The sequence below is a fragment of the Microcebus murinus genome, chromosome 6, assembly GCF_040939455.1.
Source record: "Microcebus murinus isolate Inina chromosome 6, M.murinus_Inina_mat1.0, whole genome shotgun sequence".
Taxonomy (NCBI): domain Eukaryota; kingdom Metazoa; phylum Chordata; class Mammalia; order Primates; family Cheirogaleidae; genus Microcebus; species Microcebus murinus.
In genome coordinates this window covers 82311098-82334821 of record NC_134109.1, presented here as the reverse complement: position 1 = coordinate 82334821, position 23724 = coordinate 82311098, and the positions used below count along the sequence as shown (strand labels likewise).

Below are 23724 nucleotides of genomic sequence, written 5' to 3'. Positions count from 1 at the left end.
GGTTCAACATATGTAAATCTATAAATGCAATTCACCACATAAACAGAAGCAAAAACAAAGACCACATGATTCTTTCAATAGATGCAGAAAAAGCTTTTGACAAAATTCAACACCCTTTCATGATACGAACACTTAAGAAAATAGGCATAGAAGGGACATACCTAAAAATGATACAAGCCATATATGACAGACCCATAGCCAACATTATACTGAATGGGGAAAAACTGAAAGCATTCCCACTTAGAACTGGAACCAGACAAGGCTGCCCACTATCTCCACTTCTATTCAACATAGTGCTGGAAGTCCTGGCTACAGCAATCAGACAGGAAAGTGGAATTAAAGGTATCCAAATTGGGGCAGAAGAGATCAAACTTTCACTGTTTGCTGATGATATGATATTATATTTAGAAAACCCCAAAGATTCAACCAAGAAACTCCTGAAACTGATCAATGAATTTAGTAAAGTCTCAGGATACAAAATCAATACACAAAAATCAGAGGCATTCGTATACGCCAACAACAATCAAATTGAGAACCAAATTAAAGACTCAATACCCTTCACAATAGCAACAAAGAAATTAAAGTACCTAGTAGTATACTTAACCAAAGAGGTAAAAGACCTCTACAGGGAGAACTATGAAACATTGAGGAAGGAAATAGCAGAGGATGTAAACAGATGGAAATCCATTCCATGCTCATGGATCGGAAGACTCAACATCATTAAAATGTCTATACTACCCAAACTGATCTACAGATTCAATGCAATACCTATTAAAATCCCATCAGCATTCTTCACAGATATAGAAAAAATAATTTTACGCTTTGTATGGAACCAAAGAAGACCCCGAATATCAAGAGCAATTCTAGGCAACAAAAACAAAATGGGAGGTATTAATATGCCAGTCAAACTATACTATAAAGCTGTAGTAATTAAAACAATCTGGTATTGGCACAAAAATAGGAATATTGACCAGTGGAACAGCTCTGAGAATCCTGATATAAAACCATCCTCATATAGCCATCTAATCTTTGACAAAGCAGACAAAAACATACTCTGGGGAAAAGAATCCCTTTTCAATAAATGGTGCTGGGAAAACTGGATAGCCACTTGTAGAAGGCTAAAGCAGGACCCACACCTTTCACCTCTCACAAAAATCAACTCACGCTGGATAACAGACTTAAACCTAAGGTATGAAACTATTAGAATTCTAGAGGAAAATGTTGGAAACACTCTCCTAGACATCGGCCTAGGCAAAGAGTTTATGAAGAAGTCCCCAAAGGCAATCACAGCAGCAACAAAAATAAATAAATGGGACATGATCAAACTACAAAGCTTCTGCACAGCCAAAGAAACAGTCATGAAAGTAAACAGACAACCTACAGAATGGGAGAAAATTTTTGCATCCTACGTATCCAATAAAGGGCTGATAACTAGAATATACTTAGGACTCACGAAAATCAGCAAGAAAAAATCAAATAACCCTATTAAAAAGTGGGCAAAGGACTTGAACAGAAACTTTTCTAAAGAAGACAGAAGAATGGCCAACAAACATATGAAAAAGTGCTCATCATCTCTAATCATCAGGGAAATGCAAATCCAAACTACAATGAGATATCACTTAACTCCAGTGAGAATGGCCTTTATCAAAAAGTCTCCAAATAACAAATGCTGGCGTGGATGCGGAGAGAGAGGAACACTCCTACACTGCTGGTGGGACTGCAAACTAGTTCAACCTCTGTGGAAAGCAATATGGAGATACCTTAAAGCGATACAAGTGAATCTACCATTTGATCCAGCAATCCCATTGCTGGGCATCTACCCAAATGATCCAATGACACTCTACAAAAAAGACACCTGCACTCGAATGTTTATAGCAGCACAATTCATAATTGCAAGGCTGTGGAAACAGCCCAAGTGCCCATCAATCCAAGAATGGATTAATAAAATGTGGTATATGTATACCATGGAGTACTATTCAGCTCTAAGAAACAACGGTGATATAGCACATCTTATATTTTCCTGGTTAGAGCTGGAACCCATACTACTAAGTGAAGTATCCCAAGAATGGAAAAACAAGCACCAGATATATTCTCCAGCAAACTGGTATTAACTGAGTAGCACCTAAGTGGACACATAGGTACTACAGTAATAGGGTATTGGGCAGGTGGGAGGGAGGAGGGGGGCAGGTATATATATATACATAAGGAGTGAGATATGCACCATCTGGGGGATGGTCATGCTGGAAACTCAGACTTGGGGGGGGAGGGCATTTACTGAAACCTTAAAATCTGTTCCCCCATAATATGCTGAAATAAAAAAAAAAAGTATTAAAAATAAGAGAAAAAAAAATGTTTTTTCAGTCCAGGTTTATTTCTAGCCACTTACAAATGATCCTATTATTTTCCATTATAATCTGTCCTCTCTAGCCTAGACAATATTATTTACCTCCGAAAGATGCAATGCCAACTTCAGACCTGCTTTTTTAGCTTCTAAAAGAGGTTCCAAGAAGTCTTTTGCTTGTCCTACCTTGAAGACAAAAGTTAAAACAAGGATGCATGAGAATTCTAGGCAAACCGAAGAATTAAGCACCCTGTTCCAATGAAGGAAATAATAATGGCAGAAAAAAATAATGGCAAATTCATCTGCACATTTTGTTTATAAGCTACCTACATCATTGTGGACACTTTGCAGAATACAAAGCAGGCAAAGGCACAGTTCCTGCCCTTGGAATCTTAAGTCTAGTATCAGTGAACCTGAGGTCAATTAACAAAGCTGAATATAGCAGTTACCAAATTTTATTTCTGGAAGGACACCTAGATATCCAGTGCTGAGGAAAATTCACCTGATTCAGGAATTCTCATGATTACTAAAAATATTTCTATTTAATAGATGGATAAAAAGAAGAACAGAATAGTCCAAATTTAGACAAAACCATAAGAACCAGTTTCATGAGAGTCTAATTCAGTGGTTCTCAACCAGGTTCAATTCTACCTCCCAGGGTACATTTGGCAATGTCTGGAGATATATCTTGTCAAACTGGAAAAGTATACTGGCATCTAGTGGGTAGAGGCCAGGGATGCTGCTAAACATCCTAAAATGCACAGGGCAGCCACCATGCCCCCACAACAAAGAATTATCTGGCCTCAAATGACAAGATTTCTACTTGACTCTGACACTGAAGAAGTTCAGGCTGTGTATCATCTTTAGAAAAACAGAGATAATAGTGTTTTTTTTTTTTTAAAGGATGCTTAATTCTTTCACAGAACCCTGGCTAAGAACAGCTATTTTAGACATTCTGGTCATCCAGGGTAGAAGACAGCTTTACCCACAGAGTGTCTGGAGAATGCGGGATACTCCAAGCTAATCCTCATCCCACTGATTCTACCTTTTAGAATTAAAATGTATTTAGGAAAAATAACTTACAGTAGGGTCTCCACTGAGGTCAAGGCCAAGAACTATTCCCTCAGTAGAAAGGAAGAACTCTTCAGCAAGTTTAACAGTCTCCTTGGCCACTGAAGGGCCACCTCTTCTGTCGATTGCTATCAAATACCTTTAACATAAGAAAAACATAGTTGAAAAGTAATACGATACAAATGAAGAAGACTACTCTGAGTGTGGCCAGATAGGTATGGCAGGCTACAATACATCTTACTAGAAAAAGTATAGCCTGAGCCTAGACAACATGACAGTTTACTTTACCAGAAGGAATGAGACATGAATTCCTAAATAGCATCAAGTATCCAGTCAGTATTCAAATTTCCAACTCTCTTATGTTTTTCTATTCATGTGTTTGTTTGATTCAGGATCCAAAATAAGGTCCCCACTTTGTGTAAGTCAATATATATCTCTTAAGTCTATTTTTTTTTTTTTTTTTTTTTGAGACAGAGTCTTGCTCTGTTACCCAGGCTGGAGTGTAGTGGCAACATCATAGGTCACAGCAACCTCAAACTTCTGGGCTCAAGCGATCTCCTGCCTCAGCCTCCTGAGTAGCTGGGACTACAGGTGCATGCCACCATGCACTGCTATTTTTTTTTTCTATTTTTCATCGAGATGGCATCTTGCTATGTTTATCAGGCTGGTCTCAAACTCATGGGCTCAAACAATCCTCCCACCTCAGCCTCCCAAACTGCTAGGATTATGTGGCTGAGCCACCACACTCAGCCAAGTCTCTTTTATTCTATAGCCACTCCTTCCTCTCCTCCTCCTACCCCTGCCTCACCTCTTTTCTTGCAATTTATTTGTTAAAGAAACCAGGTTGTTTGTCCTGCAAAGTTTCTCATAGTGTGGATTTTGTTTATTGTATTCCTGTATAGTGAATGTTTTCCTCTCTTGTAGTTCCTATAAATCAATAAATGGATCTAGTCTAGAGGCTTTATGAGATCCGATTTGATTTTTTAGGAAGAGTAAATTGGTGGGAGTATATTCTCAGGAGGCTTTGATCCATTATTTCATTAGTGGTTACAAAATTATATTCAAATTCTAAAATGTATCAAATATCTGATACAAATTCATTCTTCATATATTAGCTAGAGTTTTATAGGATTTGAATAACCAGAGAACCCTTGTTAATACTATATCATTGGCCGGGCGCTGTGGCTCACGCCTGTAATCCTAGCTCTTGGGAGGCCGAGGCGGGCGGATTGCTCAAGGTCAGGAGTTCAAAACCAGCCTGAGCAAGAGCGAGACCTCGTCTCTACTATAAACAGAAAGAAATTAATTGGCCAACTGATATATATATAAAAAAAAAAATTAGCCGGGCATAGTGGCGCATGCCTGTAGTCCCAGCTACTCGGGAGGCTGAGGCAGAAGGATCACTCGAGCCCAGGAGTTTGAGGTTGCTGTGAGCTAGGCTGACGCCACGGCACTCACTCTAGCCTGGACAACAAAGTGAGACTCTGTCTCAAAAAAAAAAAAAAAATACTATATCATTTTTCTCCAGCATTAATTTACTTATTTATTCACAAAATAAGTTTCTTCAGCATTTATTTATTTACAAAATCTAGATCAATTATATATAATGATATATAAAGATCAATTATATATAAAATACAGTGTCACTATAGTTTCACTTAATAATTTCCTGTGCCATTAATATTAGAAAACAATGTAAATCATATGAACATACCATAATGTGATTATCCTCTGACTGCTAGACAGTTTACAATGTTTTCTATTTTTTTGTTATAACACTACAATAAGGTTTTATGCATAAATCAATCTATTTCCTAGGACACATTACTAGAACAGAATTACTGGGTCAGAGGGAAAAATTTTTTATAAGTCTTGATACATATTGTTATTTAGAGAGGTTTTATTAATTACATACGCTTACCAGTAGTGTGCAACTTCACAAACACCTGTTATTACTTTTCTCCTAAACCTACTGAAATGGCATTGTAATATCTCCTTTTAAAATTATTTGATTAATGAGGTTAAATAGTTTTCTATTCATTTACTGGCCATTTGCATGTCTTCTTTTCTGCATTCTTTTCTTGTCTTCCGCTTGGTTTTTTTATTTGGGTATTAGTCTACTTAAGCTTAATTTTTAGAGATGCTCATAACCTGAAGCTATATAGCTAGCTAGCTTTCTTTCTTCATTTAAGGCCTTATTGAACCCCTCTTTGTTCTAAGCACTAAAGAGGTAATAGTGAATCAAAAGACAAGGTCCCAGGCCTCACTGAATGTACACTCTAGCAGGGTTCCTCAAACTTTTTAAACAGGGGGCCAGTTCACTGTCCCTCAGACCGTTGGAGGGTCTTTGGAGAGTGTGGCACACATTCCACACATGCGCACTGTGGGCCTGGGACAAGTTGGCTGCTAAGCAGGACAGGCAGCAGCGGTGGCAAAAACACCCAGCTGGCCGGATAAACGTCCTCGGTGGGACGCGTGTGGCCCGTGGGCCATAGTTTGAGGACCCTTGCTCTGGTAGGTGGGTATATATACAAAATAATACAAGTTAATTCTTTATCTTGTTATAAATGAATGCCACAGAGAAAAAATATGGATGATGGGAGGATTGGGGAGCACTTTAGATAGTGGTCAAGGAAGGCCCTTTGAGGAAATGACAGCCAAATCAAGACCTGAATAATGAGAAGGCAGTCATGTAAGGATCTGGTAGAAGTGTGTTCTAGGGAAAACAGGAAGTATTGTACCAAGTTGCTGAGGTGAGATAGTCTTGCCTATTTGGGGAAGAGAAAGCAGGCCAGTGCATAAGTGAGGAGGAGTGGTCTAGATGAGCTGTTGAAGAGGGGTAGCCAGATCATGTGGGACCTCGTGGGCCACCGTAAGAAGTCCATTTTAATTTAACAGCAAAGGGATGCTATACTTTACTCAAGCAAAAATACTCAGAATTTGAATGCCATATGAATAAATTTAGAATTGTATTCTCACCTTGAACAACAGGGTTCTTGATTCTATTTTCTACGGCAGGTTAGAAATCATTTAAAGGTAATTATTATTATTTTTTTTGGTCCAGGGTTTTTATTTAATTTACTAAAATAGGGAAATGACAAAAAACATCAATAAACTGATATACAAAGTAAGATCACAATCTAAAATATTTTCTTCCATGTTTATAATTTTAAAAACATTTTAGGGAATGGATAGGATGGGGGAATGAAGAAAGGTAGAATTTGACAATTTAAATGCTAGATTAATGGCAATAATAAATAAATGAATACTTATATTACAATAATAAATTTTTTAATTTATTTTTTATTACAATATTTTTTATATTTTTATTTATTTTTTATTACAATAATAAATAAATGAATACTTAACTGAATACCTTTAAGACTATTATCTAGAGCCAGTCATTTCTCTATAAAGGTAATTATTAAAAATCCATTACACCCATGATCAAAACAGTAAAAATTCACATTCTAGTTTTTAAATGGTGTACTAAGGTACAGTTTTCTTACCTAACATCAATGTCTAAGTTTTCTTCTTTAGACTGTTTTATGCCCTCAAGTATAGATTCCACATAAGTCTTTTTAGTCATTCCTGGAAAGGACACATAGAAAATATATGTAAAAAGATCATCAGCTATTTTATCCTTCAACTTTATCATCTCTATATAAACAATACATTTTCACTTTATGCTGTGACAAGGGCATGATTAAAGATAAGTGAAAACATGGCCCTTAATGGGTACATTTTAGTAAATGCTAATTGTATTTTAATAAAACTAAAAAAAATGAAGTACTAGAAAAAAAACAAAAGGACATATGCTATACCAGCCCATTTAAAAATTATTCTTAGATTCAACAGACATAAAATTGTCCTCACAAATCGCTATAACAATTTAAATGCTCATTCTAACAAAACAAGAAAAAGAACAAGCCCTTTTCTAAGGCCTGTCCTTTAACAAAATAAAAATAAAAAGATACATTTCCTCTATTAACAGGATGTTTTTCTGCTGGTCCAGAAAAAAAAAAATCCTAGCTTGGGTTCCTTTCCCCTCAATCCTACTCAAGCTAGGTGTTTCTCATCCAGGGAAGCGGAGATATTCTTCCAAATTTCAGAGCTCTGGTGTTCCTATTCTGGGAGGCTCTGCGATACTGCTCTCCAAAACAATGTCCTCTAAAAATACTCTTTTACCCTGATTATAAAATGGTTGTTTTAGTGGAAAATCTCTAGTGAAACACAGAAAATTATAAAGAAGAAAAATAAACATAACCTGTAATCTCACCACCCAGAGATAACTACTATCTTTTTTTTAAGTATACATATACATACATATACACATGTTTAAATAGATGAGATGATTCTAGGTATATATGTACCTGCTTCAGTCATTTAATATTGCATTCTAAGTATTTCCCTGTGTCATTAAAGTATCTTCACAAATATTTTTAATGGCTGCTTAATATTCCATTAATCTTTTTTTTTTTTTTATGTAACTTAAACATTTGTATATTCCATTAATCTTTATTTAAACATTCCCCTACTGTTGCATACTAAGGTTAATAATATCCTTCTTCCCTTCCCTTCCATTACCCTTACCAGCTTAACTTGAAACCAATTGTACAGTTTAAAAATGTGAGATCAGAATCTTGTCGTTGTCCCATTTAAACACTTACAATAATAGTTTCAAAAATGTTACCACCCAAATGATTACTAAGCTACACACACAAGGGCACAAGACGACCTACGTCTCTTCAGGTCATAGACAAGGTGCTCCGAGGGTCTCAATGACACTACATAATATCTCCTGATGCTGCTCTTTTTTTTTTTTTTTTTTTTTTTTTTTTTTATATTAGTGAAGCCCCAGTAGAACTGATGCTGCTCTTATGGAAGGAGAGTCCCAGGAAATCCCTCCAGACCACATCCAGATTTGCTCATCTCCATCCAGAGAGGTTTTGCCACATCAACAGCTTGCTCCTGGCCTAAGAAACTATCAGTGCCTGAGCAGTGACTGAACAACCTACATTTCCATAACTACCGTAGAATATGATTCTGTACCCAATCAGTGGCATTGTCTCACAAGTGCCCTTGATGCAGGGAATAAGAATTAGCCTCTGTTATAACAATACAACTATCAGAGTAAGTGTTCTTTTCTCAGAGTGAGAAAAACTAAAAAAAGAACGTAAGAAATTTTTACAGGCCTTTTTCTCCCCCCTTAAATAGACAGTGCCTGACCAGATTTTCTACTTTTTACTTAGGAATAACTCACTCATTAGTAATGTACATTATTAATGTATGTCAGAGGATTTGGACTGTTGACTAAAGGTCCCCAGGAAAATAGAAAATAATACAATAGTGCAAAAGTGCTTCATACTTCCAACTTCTAAATATGTGAATGATCAAAACACACAGGAAAAGGGACAAACAGTACATTCAGTGAGAAGTATAAACTCTACCAGTAGCATTTTCTCTTCTGGGTGTGCTCCTTAGTTCCAGGTACTTGACACCATCATCTGCAAATTCTTTAATGACATCTTTTGTGACCTGATAATAAAGGCAATAATGTTAGCATAAGGGTCCCAATGAAAGTGCCAAGTGCTACAACTTTATTTCATTCATTAAATTTGATTTGCAAGAAATGCCAGCACTATCGCACATGGTAGAGATTAACTGCTTTGTCACACCCTGATGGAGAACACAACAGAGCTGCAAAACCTCCAATAGCTCTCCTCACACCCTCGTTCCCACCTTAAATCTAAATCTGCTCATCTGTCACACTGTTTCTTTCCTCCCTTTTAACCATTTCTCTATTTTCTCATGTTCTTAAAAGCAGATCGGTAAAACAGAGAAATGAGGCAAAACTAAAACCAGGTGGAACTATCTAATGTGTTTATAGTGTAGGAAATGTACATACAGAAATAAACAGTTAAAATGATTAGGCATTACTGATGTGCTATTTAATGTCAAGGCTTAAGGTTCTTACTCAAGTTACTTAGGAATAAATTGTATTTTTCAGTGGATTCTGGGAGGATTAAATTTTCCCCAAGAAGTACTTAGGAAAATTCCCCTAAGCAAAGAAAAGTTGGTGATAAATATTAAGTAAAGGGGGGGGAGGGCATTTATTAAAACCTTAAAATCTGTCCCCCCATAATATGCCAAAATAAAAAAAAGTCTTCGATCCCTGTACGGGCCACTGTGGATACCTTTTGGCCGGGCGCTGTGGCTCACGCCTGTAATCCTAGCTCTTGGGAGGCCGAGGCGGGCGGATTGCTCAAGGTCAGGAGTTCAAAACCAGCCTGAGCAAGAGCGAGACCCCGTCTCTACTATAAATAGAAAGAAATTAATTGGCCAACTGATATATATATAAAAAATTAGCCGGGCATGGTGGCGCATGCCTGTAGTCCCAGCTACCCGGGAGGCTGAGGCAGAAGGATCACTCGAGCCCAGGAGTTTGAGATTGCTGTGAGCTAGGCTGACGCCACGGCACTCACTCTAGCCTGGTCAACAAAGCGAGACTCTGTCTCAAAAAAAAAAAAAAAAAAAAAAAAGTCAAAAAAAAATATTAAGTAAAAACTTACCTAATTTAGTACAAATCTCAATAATCCAAAAGTTACCGAAGGCACATTTTTATTTTCTACCTTCAAACCTAAAAAATACGAAATCTAAAAGAAAAAAGGACTAAGTATGGGGCCACTGTGACTACCTGCCCCAGTTAGTACTTACAGTTGGTATCCTAATCTTCATCTGCTTTATCTACATGCACATAGGCATGCAAGTGCAGTGTCCTGGCAAGGAACAGGGCTGGTTGGCTGTGAAGACAGTGACTAATGGGAAGGCACTATGTTGGTGAATTCACAGCAATCCAAGGTCTGGGCCTCTTCTTTTTTTGTTGTTGTTTATTTGTTTGTTTTGTTTTGTTTTGTTTTTCCCCCTCCACTAAAGCCAAATAGGAATTTATTATACTATGAATGGAATGGATAGCTCAGATTCACCAGGTCTAGAGAACCAGACTCTGAGACTATACAGCTCAAGATAACATTTAAGCATTAAAAACATGAGACACTCCCAGACTAAGCAAGACACCACTGCTGCCTCCACCACTGAGCACAACCCTGCAGCCTCCACACCCTCATCACTGGCACTTGGCCCTGCGGCACTGCTACTCCAGGAACTCCATCCTGCTGCCACTGACGCCTTATCTTTGCAAGGTGAAGAACCTGGATATTGCATTGCCTCAGAAATGAAGAGACCCAAAGGGACCAACTTACCCTACCCTAGGTCATGAGACTAACGCAGAAACCTGTCTGACAAAGGAGAGGTGAATAGAAGTGAGAGTTTGAAATAGTGGTCCTTTTCAGTGACTGAAGTGATCATATACACTGTCCAAGGCCCCCCGCCCCCTTTTCTGGGCAGTTAGGTACCTGTGAAACCAAATGAACAATGAAAAGGTTGCTGGTAAGTATGGAACATGAACAAAGGGAAGAAGATTTATCTAGGCCACAGTGAGGTCTGTGGAATTATCGCGAACTCACATCGAAGAACCTTTCCCTGGGGTCATATCTGTGTCTGCCAGATTTAGCTCTTTCTGTTCTGTGCAGTGGGTATGGAGGGCTACACTCTTTGCTCTTGCCTCTCCTATGCTCTAGACTGAGAGTACCTATTCAAATTCTTTTTCCAGATAGAATACCTCACAATTAGTTAAGTTCTTGCTTACTCAAAGGTCTGTAAGGCTATATAGTTTGAATGGGAAATTAGCTCTGGAACCAGTCAGAGGCAGTTCTTCCATTTACTCTCTGTGGGTAACCTTAAACAAGTTACACTTAACCTCTTTAAGCCTTTTTTCCATCTGCAAAAAGGAACAATAAAAATACCTACTTCAGAGAGTAGTCCTAAGAATAATGTTTGGTACATATAATAGTGAATATCATTTTCTCAGCCACATTCGAATCCTGTCTCTTTGGGACTAAACCCAGGTTAACTACACTAGAGTTTTAAGTGATTCCCCAACAGGGAGTTCCACATTTACAAATAATCTCCTAGCATCCTCTCACAGATGTTTCATCTATAATATTGGGCCCTTCACAGTCATCCTCTGAACCACCTATAGATGCTCATTGAATAGCACTAAGTCAAATGCACAAAACTTTATTTCACACCTCATTTAATAGAGCTTTTCAACTTTCATTCTGAAATGAATGTAGTGATACACATGGCATTATTATACCCATTGAGTATTAAGCTCTCAGAATTTCAAATTTCATCCTTTTGCTCCGTAACACTCAGCAACTAGGTGAGACCAGAGCCCCTGTGGTAGAAATTCCTACGAGTGTTCAAAGGTATTTGTTGAGTGGCTGATTAGAGAATGCCCTTTTGGGTTCCTATAAATTCTCATGCATGTTTCTAAAACAAAGTTTATCACATTATGTTGCATTTATCTGCTTATGGGGTCTGTCTCTCCAACCTGACTATACATTCCTTGGGGGCAGGGACTATGTCTATCTTTCCTTGTATCTCTAGGTCTTTAGCATAGTACCTGGAATACTACAGCCCTCAGTCAACTTTTGTTGAACTATGAGAGTTAACTCTCCTCTAAAAGGTGATTAATTTACTTACTACTTATCATGAAGATCCGTCTTGACCAAGGGGGAAAATTTTTTGAGCAGTCAAAAGTAACTTCTCCAGAAACACAGGTTATACTTACTTTATATATTTTTTCTAATGGCTAAGAACACTGACAAGATTTTGTTTCTCTCCATTTACAAATAAAACATTTTAAAATGCCATCCTGATCAGATCAATGATACGGAAGCCAGTCTTCCATGTCAGACTCTAGTATCATGGAGCTTCAGATAAGAGAACATAGTGGCATCCTGTACTCCTTCACCCCCAGAGAGAAGGCACCATTTTCCTAGGGATTAATCACTCAATATATAAGTACTTCTTGAATTTCTTCATTCTCTATAATGTCTACTCAGGCAGTTAAAAGTTTCCTACACAATACAGACAAAGTCCTATCAAGGACATGCCCATCTTCAAATATTTCATATGTTATATATTAAAAACAGGACCAGATATTGTCCTCCATATGGTCCTCAATCCAACAGAAGATGCTCATCTTAGTTCTTTCCTCATATATTTTACAACAAACACAGTCTTTTTATATTAGCTCTTAGACAAATGTCTTATATTGGTTTTGAAAAGAGTTGCCATAAAAAAAAACAAAACATTTTCATCAGACTCTTAATAAAAGCAAAAATGAAAGGTCATGTGCAACAACAAAAGGGCATAAATTATTTCCTAATCTTAACCATCTACAAATTCCTTCATGTCTCACCATTAGAATATCTTCAGGGCTACTAGTAAGCTGATGAATAGTTTGAAACATCTGGAAACATCTGCAACATGAATGAAAAGTTTTAGCATACCCTAGACACCAAAAACTTATCACTCAAGAGAAACTCACTAAACAGAATTAATGAACAGATTTTAGGTTAACAGTAAGTATATATTTATATTTACAAAAAACTACAAAATAAGTTTTTCAAAAATTACATTTACCTGGAAAGATAATCAAATGACTGAAAATAAAACATTAATGATATTTTTTATTAATTTATATTAATTTAATTTTAATTCCAGTTTGCTATGAAATAATTACCTTGAACATGAATGATATTTTTTTTTTTTTTTTTTTTTTTTTTTTTTTTTGAGACAGAGTCTCACTTTTGTTGCCCAGGCTAGAGTGAGTGCCATGGCGTCAGCCTAGCTCACAGCAACCTCAAACTCCTGGGCTCAAACGATCCTCCTGCCTCAGCCTCCCAAGTAGCTGGGACTACAGGCATGTGCCACCATGCCCGGCTAGTTTTTTGTATATATATTTTTAGTTGGTCAATTAATTTCTTTCTATTTTTAGTAGAGACGGGGTCTCGCTCAGGATGGTTTCGAACTCCCAACCTCGAGCAATCCGCCCGCCTCGGCCTCCCAGAGTGCTAGGATTACAGGCGTGAGCCACCGCGCCCGGCCATGAATGATATTTTTAAGTGAGAAATAATAGTTCCCCTTCTCCAACCCCACCTCAGACACAGGGACAAAATTTAATATGCCTATATTATCAAGTCTAAAGAATATTCCAATTTAGCATAACTTCACAAACAACACAAATCATTAAAAATACTGTCAACAGTCTGACAGTTAGAAAAAATCCTGTATGTTAAATTATACTCTCCACCGAAGATGCCTACCCCATTCTTTCTAACTAGTAAAATCTGAATTCTTACTACTTACAATCTCAAAATACTGATACAGAAAAAAAGAAGTATGACACAACCTCCCCAAACTCACTCTTCTAAAGTTCGTTTCTTTCCCTTGTCAATCATAGTCATCTGATCATCGATTTTAAGATCTGGCTTCTTAGCTATTAATTTCTTCATGGTATTAGAACTAATGGATCCATTCAAGTGGGCATGAAGTTCCTAACACAAGAGAAGACAATCAGTAAAAACTTGTCAAGTGTTCAATAGTTTCACAGCATCAAACCAGGCACTTGATGTTTGCAGTTTGTACTAGGCAAACTGCCTATTTAATTTAGCTATATATAACTTTTAAAGTTTACATATTCTACCTACGAAATTTACTTTTCTTTTGCAAAAAGGAACAACATAAAAGTCATTTAATTAGCAACCACTTAAGAATTCTGTAGTTGAATTCTTACCACTTTTGGCAATTCCAAGTAAAAGTCTGTCTTCCATGGTTGTTGCTGTTCTTCTGCCTCCATTGTGATTTTAGCAGGAAAAAAAAAATAGTCCTCCACTCTTGGTATGAACAAATACAATGTATTTCAGCCAGTAAATTCTGTGGTCCCCAATTTCCTTCAGATTGCTTTCCGTCCACACATTTTCATAAGATTAGCTATATGTGTAGCTCTGGGCTCAACTTCACCTATTTAAACAAATGGGAATATTTTTGGATGTTGACATAAAAGCAAAGAAACAGAATTTTCCTTATTTATTCTTCAAAAAGAAAAAAAAACCCTCCAAAGCTAACTTAAGTGTGTCTGAGGTGGGGAAATGATTAGTAAACAGTCTGAAGTAGAAATAGGAAAAGGCCTCAAGCATGTAAAAGGTGTATTAAAACCTGAAATTTAGTAGAGTATATTCCTTACCTATTGGGACCGTCTATAACTACTTCAAAAATTAGAAATTTTATAAGGCCTATTTGGGATAAAAATAAAATTTACATTTTTGAACTATTTAAAATATATAAAGGAAGAGCAGAGGTGTTGGGAGTTAGACTTAGGTTGTCCTTTTACCACTTCTGCAGGTTAGAGGCTGTGTGGCTTTAGTGACTTACTCTCACGGCTTCAGTTTCCTTATTTGTAAAAACATGATTAAAAATACACAGTAGCTGTGAGGATTAGAAAAGTAATTTAAATTCCCCTCTTCTATGCTCCCACATGAGCCAGTGACTACTTTAACTCAGTATATTATCACGTTGTATCTCAATCACTGATTTACTTGTCTTTCTCCATCATCAGACTTTGTTTCTTGAGCATAGGTCCTATTGATTGTTCTACCACCCTAGCACCTAGCACAGTGCCTAGCACACTATAGGTGATAAATAAATCCTCATTTCCCTTCACCTCTGAAAGTGGCTTATTAAATTAAGATAAAATTCCAAATGAAATTTAGTGATTTTCAAAGTAGCCACCTTGAACCTCTCTGGGTTCTCACCTATTAATGATAATGATACTGATAAGAATAACAACTTCCATCTATTCAGAACCTGCCAGGTATGTGGCAGATACTTTTAATAATACTATCTTTAATTCTCACAATAATGTTGTAAAATATTATTACATTACAAATCAACAAATTGATACTGAACAGAGTTAAAGAAGTTACCAAGATAACATGATGTGCAACAAAGAAAATAGCTTGTACAGGACTAAAAAGAGCATAGAAATCCACAGAAAGGCCACTTTAATATGAGATAAAAGTGGCATTTCAATGTAATGCCAAGGAAGTGCTTAATAAGTAGTAACAAACGAAAAAGATGTACGATTTAATCAATGACATTTAACAACTCTATGAAAAAACATAAAAAACTTCATTAAAATGAGAAAATATACCTTATTCTTGCACAGGTAAAGCCAATTTACCATAAATTAACTTATAAAATAAGTGTCAATCAAAGTATTCCCTAAATTATTCCTTAAAAATTTATTTTAAAGTTCATATGGAAGATTCACCTTGTAAAAATATTCATAAAAAGGCCGGGCGTGGTGGCTCACGCCTGTAATCCTAGCTCTCTGGGAGGCCGAGGCGAGCGGATTGCTTGAGGTCAGGAGTTCGAAACCAGCCTGAGCAAGAGCGAGACCCCGTCTCTACTATAAATAGAAAGAAATTAATTGGCTAACTAATATATATATATATATATATATATATATATATATATATATATATATATATATAAAATTAGCCGGGCATGGTGGCGCATGCCTGTAGTCCCAGCTACTTGGGAGGCTGAGGCAGAAGGATTGCTTGAGCCAGGAGATAGAGGTTGCTGTGAGCTAGGCTGACACCATGGCACTCACTCTAGCCTGGGCAACAGAGCGAGACTCTGTCTCAAAAAAAAAAAAAAAATTCATAAAAATATCTGAATCTCAGAAGAATAATACCCAATATTGGTCAAGATATGAGTAAAAGCTCTGGTGGGAGCAGAGCTTGGTAAGATCTTTTTGAAAAACAATTTTGCAATATCTATCAATATTATAAAAAACACATATTGTTTTGTTCTACTTGTAGGAATTTATACTATATCTTGTATGAACAAATATATTTCTTGTAGCATTGTTTATAACAGCAAAAAGCTTGAAATAACCTTAATGTTATCAGTAGTATACTGACTAAATTATTAATAATTATATATCCATCCAATTGAATATAACTATATGAAAGATGACGGTCACTTTCAAAAATATATTGTTTAGAGAGATGACTTTACCAACAAAACATGTGTGTGTATATATATATATATATACTCACATAACAAATACACATTTATTATATCATTATGCCTAAAACATATATGAAAGGATATACAGAAAATTGTTACTATTAGAAAGTGGTCTGGAAGTGGGAAAGATATTAGGGGAGAATATTTTGTTTACCTTATGTACTTTGGTGCAATTTGAAGGTTTTACAAGCATGTAATATTTGACAATTTTTAAAATAATTTAAAAAGACAGTGCTTGTAAAAATGGCTTTATTATTATGAATTGCTCTAACTTGATGAAATATTACTAACAGAAATCTTATCCCAGGGTTTGTTGCCTTTCTTCATTAGTAATATTTTAACAAGGTAGAGCAGAGCCAAAACCAAGTCTCCTGTCCCAGGGAACTTTTCTTATGCTTCCCCCACCCAAAAATGGAACTCAGATGAAAAAATGCTACTATTTATTATGCACTTACTAGGAGCCAGGCACTGTGCTAAGTGTCTTAGAAATTACTTTATTTAAATCCTCACAACAACCCATAAAGTATTATTATCCCCATTTCGCCTGAAAATAAACTGAGATTTCAAAAAACAAAATAATCATAAGGCACACAAATCACAGATTTTGCTCCATTCTCTTTCTTCTTGAATCAGTTTTCTTGATCTATTCTTTGCAAAAAAGTACTATCTTTAACATAACATCTATATTTTACTAACTTGTCATTAAATATATTCCTTTCTATAGTACTATAATTTTTTCAAAGTCCTTCAACTCTTTTTTTTTTTCCCTATTTGGCCCTCAATCAACCCTGAGATACCTTACAAAGCAGAACATAATCCCCTCATTTTAGAGATGAGGAACCAAAGACCCAGCAAGCTTTGGTGAGATTCTCCCAGTTCCTAACAGAGGCAATTCCAAATTCCTCAACTGTTCTACCACATCCAAGCGCCTTACACTAAACTGACAATCCCACCGCTAACTTTATAGAGGACAACAAAAGTCATCATGCGTGAATTCCTTCTATTTCTCTCTGCCCTATCCACACCTAAGCTTATCTTTATCCACACTCTTTTTTTCCTCATGAGTGAGACAAAAAGGATCCATTTTCCTGTCCCCCAGACTAATATGTACCCAGGATACCATTTCTTCCTATCTATTCCAAGTGGTTACTCCACAAGTGAATTATTTTCTTGTTTTGTTTTTTTTTCCTTCAAACTTTCCTTTCTACAGGCTGATTTCTCTCATGGGACCAACATGTATATGCAGTATTTGCTTCCACCTGAAAACAAAACAAAAGATAAAACTATTTTACCCCACATTCTTCTTTAGCTACTGCCCTGTCTCTCCTTTCCCTCGAGATAAGCTCCTTGAAAGTATAACTTACATTCAATGCCTCCATTAACTTATCTCCCATTCACTGAAACATGGATTCTGCTTTGCTCCAGGGAAACTACTCTCCCTAAGGTTGGTTTGTTTGTTTGTTTTGGGGTTTCTTTTGAGACAGGGTCTTGCTCTGTCACCCTGGCTAGAGTACAATGGCATCACCCTAGTTCAATGCACCTTCAAACTCCTGGGCTCAAGCGATTCACCTGCCTCAGCCTCCCAAGTAACTGGGACTACAGGCGCACACCACAAGCCCTGGCTAATTTTTCTACTTTTGTAGAGACGGTTCTCACTCTTGTTCAGGCTAGTCTCAAACTCCTGAGCTTAACGGAATCTCCTGCCTCAGCCTCCCAGAGTGCAAGGATTACAGATGTCAGCCACCGTGCCCGGTTCCCTAAGGTCATTAAACACCTCATCTAAATGATATTTATCAAATCTTTATCGTGATTCAAACTTTCTCTTGACTCAGTATTCAAATCGGCTGGGCTCCCAAACTCATGCTCTTAACCATTATGCAATATGCATAATGCAAGTTAACTATTCCTCCTGATTTTCTTCTCTATTTCAGCTGGTCAGTCACCAAATCCCAAATAATAAATTATAAATTTCCTATATATCTATGGAAGCGGTTTCCTATTGATGACTCCGATACCCAATGTTGAAACTTTATGGTTATTTGAAATTCCGACCTGGATTTATTCCTTAAAAATAAGTCTCAGAACACATCGCAGGGAATAATCACTCTCTTCAGTGACCCCCACTTCAGCGGACATATTCAACACTACTTCAGAATCCACAGGTTTTTGGAAGTGGAGGGGTGTGTGATTTTTAACGATGAGAAACAGGCGAACGTTTTAACTCACTGTCAGCCTAGACCAGGACTAGGAGTTAAAGGGTATGAACAGTCTATATCTGTTGGGGCCATTTTTATTGTAAATATCTATAAATTATTTGTAAGGGTTAGTTTCTTCACTTTGCACCTGGCCTCACTGATTTGTTTTCAGACTTATTAAATGAGTTCCCTTTTGCAACAATGAGAGTATTAAATAAATTAGCATCCAAAGACGCCAACTAATCCTTGCCCGCTAAAGGTGCGTAATGCTGACCCTTCTAGATCGTTCCCAGACCCTCCTTCCACCGTCCACGGAAGTCGGGTCGTCGGTACCCACGGACTCACCTCTTAGCGATTTCTCAACTATGAGGACCTAGACAAGTTTTCCCTTCAGCCTGGAAGACTTGTAGAAAAGTGACAACCCGTGCACCACTAATACATGAATCACGGCGGTAGCCGGCCACCTACCCAGAAAAACGTCATGCGGGAGAATGAAAAAAAGTCAATCGCAGTCGCCTTTAGTACAAGCTACTCCTGCCCCCATTCTGATTGAGGCGCGCTCTTCCCGGAAGTGACGCACACTGCGGAAAGGAAGTTAAGGGGAGGGGTGATGTTTCCGAACCGGGGTCCCTGAAGTGTGTACTGTGCGACCGAAGGAGCGGCTCACAACCGTGACCGAGCGGAGTTCCTCAGTCTCTCCTGGCCATGGGGCCACGGAGCCGCGAGCGTCGGGCGGGAGCAGTACAGAGCACCAACGACAGCAGCGCCCTCAGCAAGAGTTCCCTGGCGGCGCGCGGGTATGTCCAAGACGCCTTTACAGCCTTGCTGGTCCCGGGCGCCGCGCGCCGCGCGCCACTCATTCACCGAGGATACTACGTCCGCGCACGCGCCGTACGGCACTGCGTGCGCGCCTTCCTGGAGCGGACGTGCGCGCCCCCTGACGGGTGTAGCGCTCAGATCCTGTCCCTTGGCGCCGGCTCCGACTCGCTGTATTTTCGCCTCAAAAGTGCTGGCCACCTGGCTCGGGCTGCAGTCTGGGAGGTGGATTTCCCGGACGTGGCGCGGCGCAAGGCGGAGAGGATTGGCGAGACCCCGGAACTGTGCGCGTTGACCGGGCCTTTCCAGAAGGGGGACCCCGCGTCAGCGCTGTGCTTTGAGAGCTCGGACTACCGCATCCTGGGGCTGGACCTGCGGCAGCTCGAGCGGTTGGACGAGGCCCTGGCCGCCGCGGGCCTTGACGCGGTCTCACCCACCCTGCTCCTGGCCGAGGCCGTGCTGACCTACCTGGAGCCAGGTAGTGCTGCGGCCCTCATCGCCTGGGCAGCCCAGCGTTTTCCTAATGCCATTTTCGTGGTCTATGAGCAGATGAAGCCTCAAGACGCCTTTGGCCAGTTCATGCTGCAACATTTTCGGCAGCTAAATTCTCCCCTGCATGGCCTGGACCACTTTCCTGACGTGGAGGCCCAGCGGCGCCGCTTTCTTCAAGCTGGCTGGACTGCCTGCAGTGCTGTGGACATGAATGAATTCTATCGCCGCTTTCTCCCTGCAGAAGAACGCCGGCGGATGGAAAATCTTGAACCCTTTGACGAGTTTGAGGAGTGGCATCTGAAGTGCGCCCATTATTTCATTCTGGCAGCTTCCAGGGGAGACACCCTCTCTCAACCTCTCATGTTTCCATCATCGGAGGCCTTTCCTCGGATAGATCCTATTTCCTCTTCAGGGGTCTTTCCTGCTAGTGTAGTTACTAGTGACAGCCAGGGCCCAAACCTTAAGAGATACGGCCACGCCTCTGTCCTTTTGAGCCCGGACATTATTCTCAGTGCAGGAGGGTTTGGAGAGCAGGAAGGGCGGCACTGCCGAGTGAGCAAGCTTCACTTGCTCTCAAGATATTGTGACTTTGAATGGAAAGGCAGCCAAGTATGCAGTCCTGGGACTGAAATTCAGTGGGATGGACGCCTTTATCACACCATGACAAGACTTTCAGATACTCAGGTTTTGGTTCTGGGAGGGAGGCTATCCCCAATAAGTCCAGCCTTGGGGTTTCTCCAACTTCATTTTTGTAAGAGTGAGGATAATCGCACTGAGGACCTGATGGTGACATTAACAAATGCTGGCCTAAAAGAAGATTTCACTTTGTCACGTTGGCGGCATTCAGCAACAGAAGTGTCTTATCAGAATCAGAAATATTTATTTGTGTATGGGGGTCGAAGTGTGGTGGAACCTGTACTAAGTGACTGGCATTTCCTACATGTAGAAACGATGGCTTGGATCACGATCCCAGTGAAGGGGGAAGCACCTGAAGCTCGGCATTCCCACAGTGCCTGCAGTTGGCAAGGGGGAGCCCTTATTGCTGGAGGTCTCGGGGCTTCTGAGGAGGTGTTGAACTCTGTACTGTTTCTGAGACCAATCTCTTGTGGATTCCTCTGGGAATCAATAGACATCCAGCCTCCCATTACCCCACGGTATTCTCACACAGCTCATGTGCTCAATGGAAAGCTTCTGCTTGTCGGAGGGGTCTGGATTCATTCCTCCTCAGTTCCTGAAGTGACTGTTATCGATTTGACTACAGGCTTGAGCTCTGAGTATCAGATTGACACAACACGTGTGCCATGGCCATTAATGTTACACAACCATACTAGCGTCCTTCTTCCTGAAGAGCAACAGCTCCTGCTCCTTGGAGGAGGTGGGAACTGCTTTTCTTTTGGCACCTACTTCAACCCCCATCCAGTAACATTAGACCTTTCTTCCTTAAGTGTTGGGCAGTAAGGACTGGACTCTTGATATGTTGAGGACCCACTAAAGTAGACAATAAAGGTTTCCACAAGTAGAACTTGACTCTAACTATAGATTTTGCCACTCCTTCCTTCCCACCTCGTTTTTATTTTCCCTTAGCACTATTCAGCGTAGAAAGTGAAAGAGTTAAAATACATACCAACAATCAGACAGCACAAAACTAAAACATAGCTGAAGACAGTGACCATACAGTCCTATAGTAGGAGACTTTGGATTCATGTATATGGTTTATTGGTCTTCCTCTAATTTTCTAATCTAAGTTTATCCATTTATTGAATTTACATGGCCTTTAGCCTAAGTCAAGTAAAAAATTCCCAATCCTGGGGCTTGTGATTTGAGATGGAACCTTGGAAAAAGTTTCACACAGATCTTAGTTGAATATAGTTGAAGGAACATGGTATTGACCTAATTCTTCATGTATGAAACCTGAAGTGAACACAGTTGCAATTTGATTAAAGCATTGTGGCTGTTTAGTGCAACAGCGACCTCTAGGATAGCTTTAACAACAGGAAACATTTGCAGGTCTTTACAAACAAGCTTTTGATTTTTTTGCTTTTGGGTCTATATTTGTTTAGATTTATAAGTGCCAATAAGCCAGCTGTTTGATGCATCAATTTTATACAATTCATTTTGTATAATATTTAGCTCTAGATCTATCCTCCACCCTTCACTGTGTTCTGTGCATCAAGAGGCAGACCTTTATGGACTGCATCAATGAGCTCTCCTGTATAGCTTTTGGTTGAGTCCTACCAGCCAGAAACACCATAGGAAAATGGGGGCAAGAAGAGTGAATCAGGATTTTTTTGGTGTTTTTTTTTTGTTTTTTTTTTTTTGCAGTGGCATCATCATAGCTCACTGCAACCTCACACTTCTGACCTCCAGTGATCCTCTTACCTTGGCCTCCCAGAGTGCTAGGATTATAGGCGTTAGCCACCGCACCTGGCCAAGTCGGTATTTATTCCTAGCTGTTCCCCAGTCAGTCTGCAGGTTGGCAGTGGCTGCATTCTTCTATCAAAGGCTACATACAGCTCCTGTCATGTAGTCCTCTCCTATAAGATAGAGCTCTAATACTGCATCATTCCAGGTTTCAGTAATTGTTCCTTTTCCTTACCTTATTCCGGTCTAGGAGTTACAATAGCTCTTTGATAGACCTGGGCTGTACTGTCCAATTAAGAATAAATAAGAATTCAGTGGCTTAGTCACACCACGTTTTAAGTGTTTAATAGCCATCTGTGGCTAATGGCTACTGTATTAGTGCAGATTTAGAACATTTTCACTGCAGAATGATCTAGTGGACACCACTGAGGTACTTTATCATCTTGACTTTGTTTTCCTTAACCCTGCTAACCTTCGGTCCCCAACCTCCTGGCCAGGTAGGGCACTGTTAGGAAAACAGGGCCATGCATCACCACCTGAGCTCCGCCTCCCCCCACACCACCCGTCAGTGGAAAAATTGTCTTCCACAAAACCAGTTCCTAGTGCCAAAGAGGTTGGGGGCCTTTTTGTGCTAACCCATTGTAGTTGGTATCTTCATTAAACTCCTCAATTACCCCTTTAAGTGGACATTCTGTTTACTGGTGAGCCTTAGGAGATCAATAAAACATCTTAGCTATTCATCCATAAAATTTGAGGCTTAATTTGTCATCTGAATTATGCATACCTTGTGAAATTTACATCTCAAAACATAGTGGCATTGGTGGTACTAAGTGTACCACTTTAGTATTTCTTGTTAGTCTTTACTCTTGGAAACCTTAGTAGTATCTTATACAAGTGCCTAAATGATCATTAACTATCAGTGTTAACATCTTAATGCACCTAGTATGGCACAGAATCTTTTTCTCTATTTACTTTGCATATTAATGCATATGAAAGGTAATTAAAATGAAAACTAACAAAGGCAAACCAAAGTGTATGTAGAAGGCAATCTCAGCTCTGCTAGAAGAATGTTCTTACATGAAGACTCCCAGGAGAAATCAAGCTGAATAAAGGGCTAAAATAAATAGCCTAACTTCAGCTTTCCTGAGCCTTTATAAGAGCCCTTTCTAGTGAAGTCATTGTTTATGGTTATGGGTGAGTCCTGGGAAACAAAGGCAGGTATCTGATGAGGCTATCAATGGGCCAAGTACTAGATTACTAGCAGGAATATAATTAGGGTAAGAAAAAGCTGTTCTGTGTTTCCAGTTTATGAGTTTACTACAGCCTACCTCCAGCTTTCTGGAGCAGATCAAAGCAGATTGCCATGATGAAATGAGTGTTCTCAGCTATATAGTAGATAGTATCAGAATTCAAACCTAGATCTGACTCCAAAGCCCAGCT

The 23724-nt window shown here is 39.0% G+C and overlaps 2 protein-coding genes across 4 annotated transcripts in view; one reads left to right on the top strand and one right to left on the bottom strand.

The window, feature by feature from the left end:
• The window catches only part of MAPDA (N6-Methyl-AMP deaminase), a 30677-nt gene extending 11461 nt beyond the window's left edge, over positions 1-19216 (bottom strand). The window contains exons 1-8 of one of the 3 annotated variants that reach the window (XM_012766622.3): positions 18961-19216; positions 14118-14344; positions 13748-13878; positions 12741-12801; positions 8863-8950; positions 6922-7003; positions 3425-3551; positions 2447-2527 (exon numbers count right to left, since the gene is read on the bottom strand). In XM_012766622.3, coding sequence (XP_012622076.1) covers positions 2447-2527; positions 3425-3551; positions 6922-7003; positions 8863-8950; positions 12741-12801; positions 13748-13878; positions 14118-14180 — 633 coding nt within the window. In that variant the 5' untranslated portion in view covers positions 14181-14344; positions 18961-19216. Of the gene's footprint in view, positions 1-2446; positions 2528-3424; positions 3552-6921; positions 7004-8862; positions 8951-12740; positions 12802-13747; positions 13879-14117; positions 14345-15653; positions 15792-18960 lie in introns of those variants that run through there. The other 2 variants (XM_012766623.3, XM_012766624.2) reach the window with 2 other exon arrangements.
• On the top strand, positions 19211-21445 carry LCMT2 (leucine carboxyl methyltransferase 2). Its single transcript, XM_012766613.3, has one exon. It carries the CDS (start codon positions 19321-19323, stop codon positions 21379-21381), a length of 2061 nt encoding a protein of 686 aa, XP_012622067.2. The 5' UTR covers positions 19211-19320; the 3' UTR covers positions 21382-21445.
• The last annotated feature ends 2279 nt before the right edge of the window (positions 21446-23724 follow it).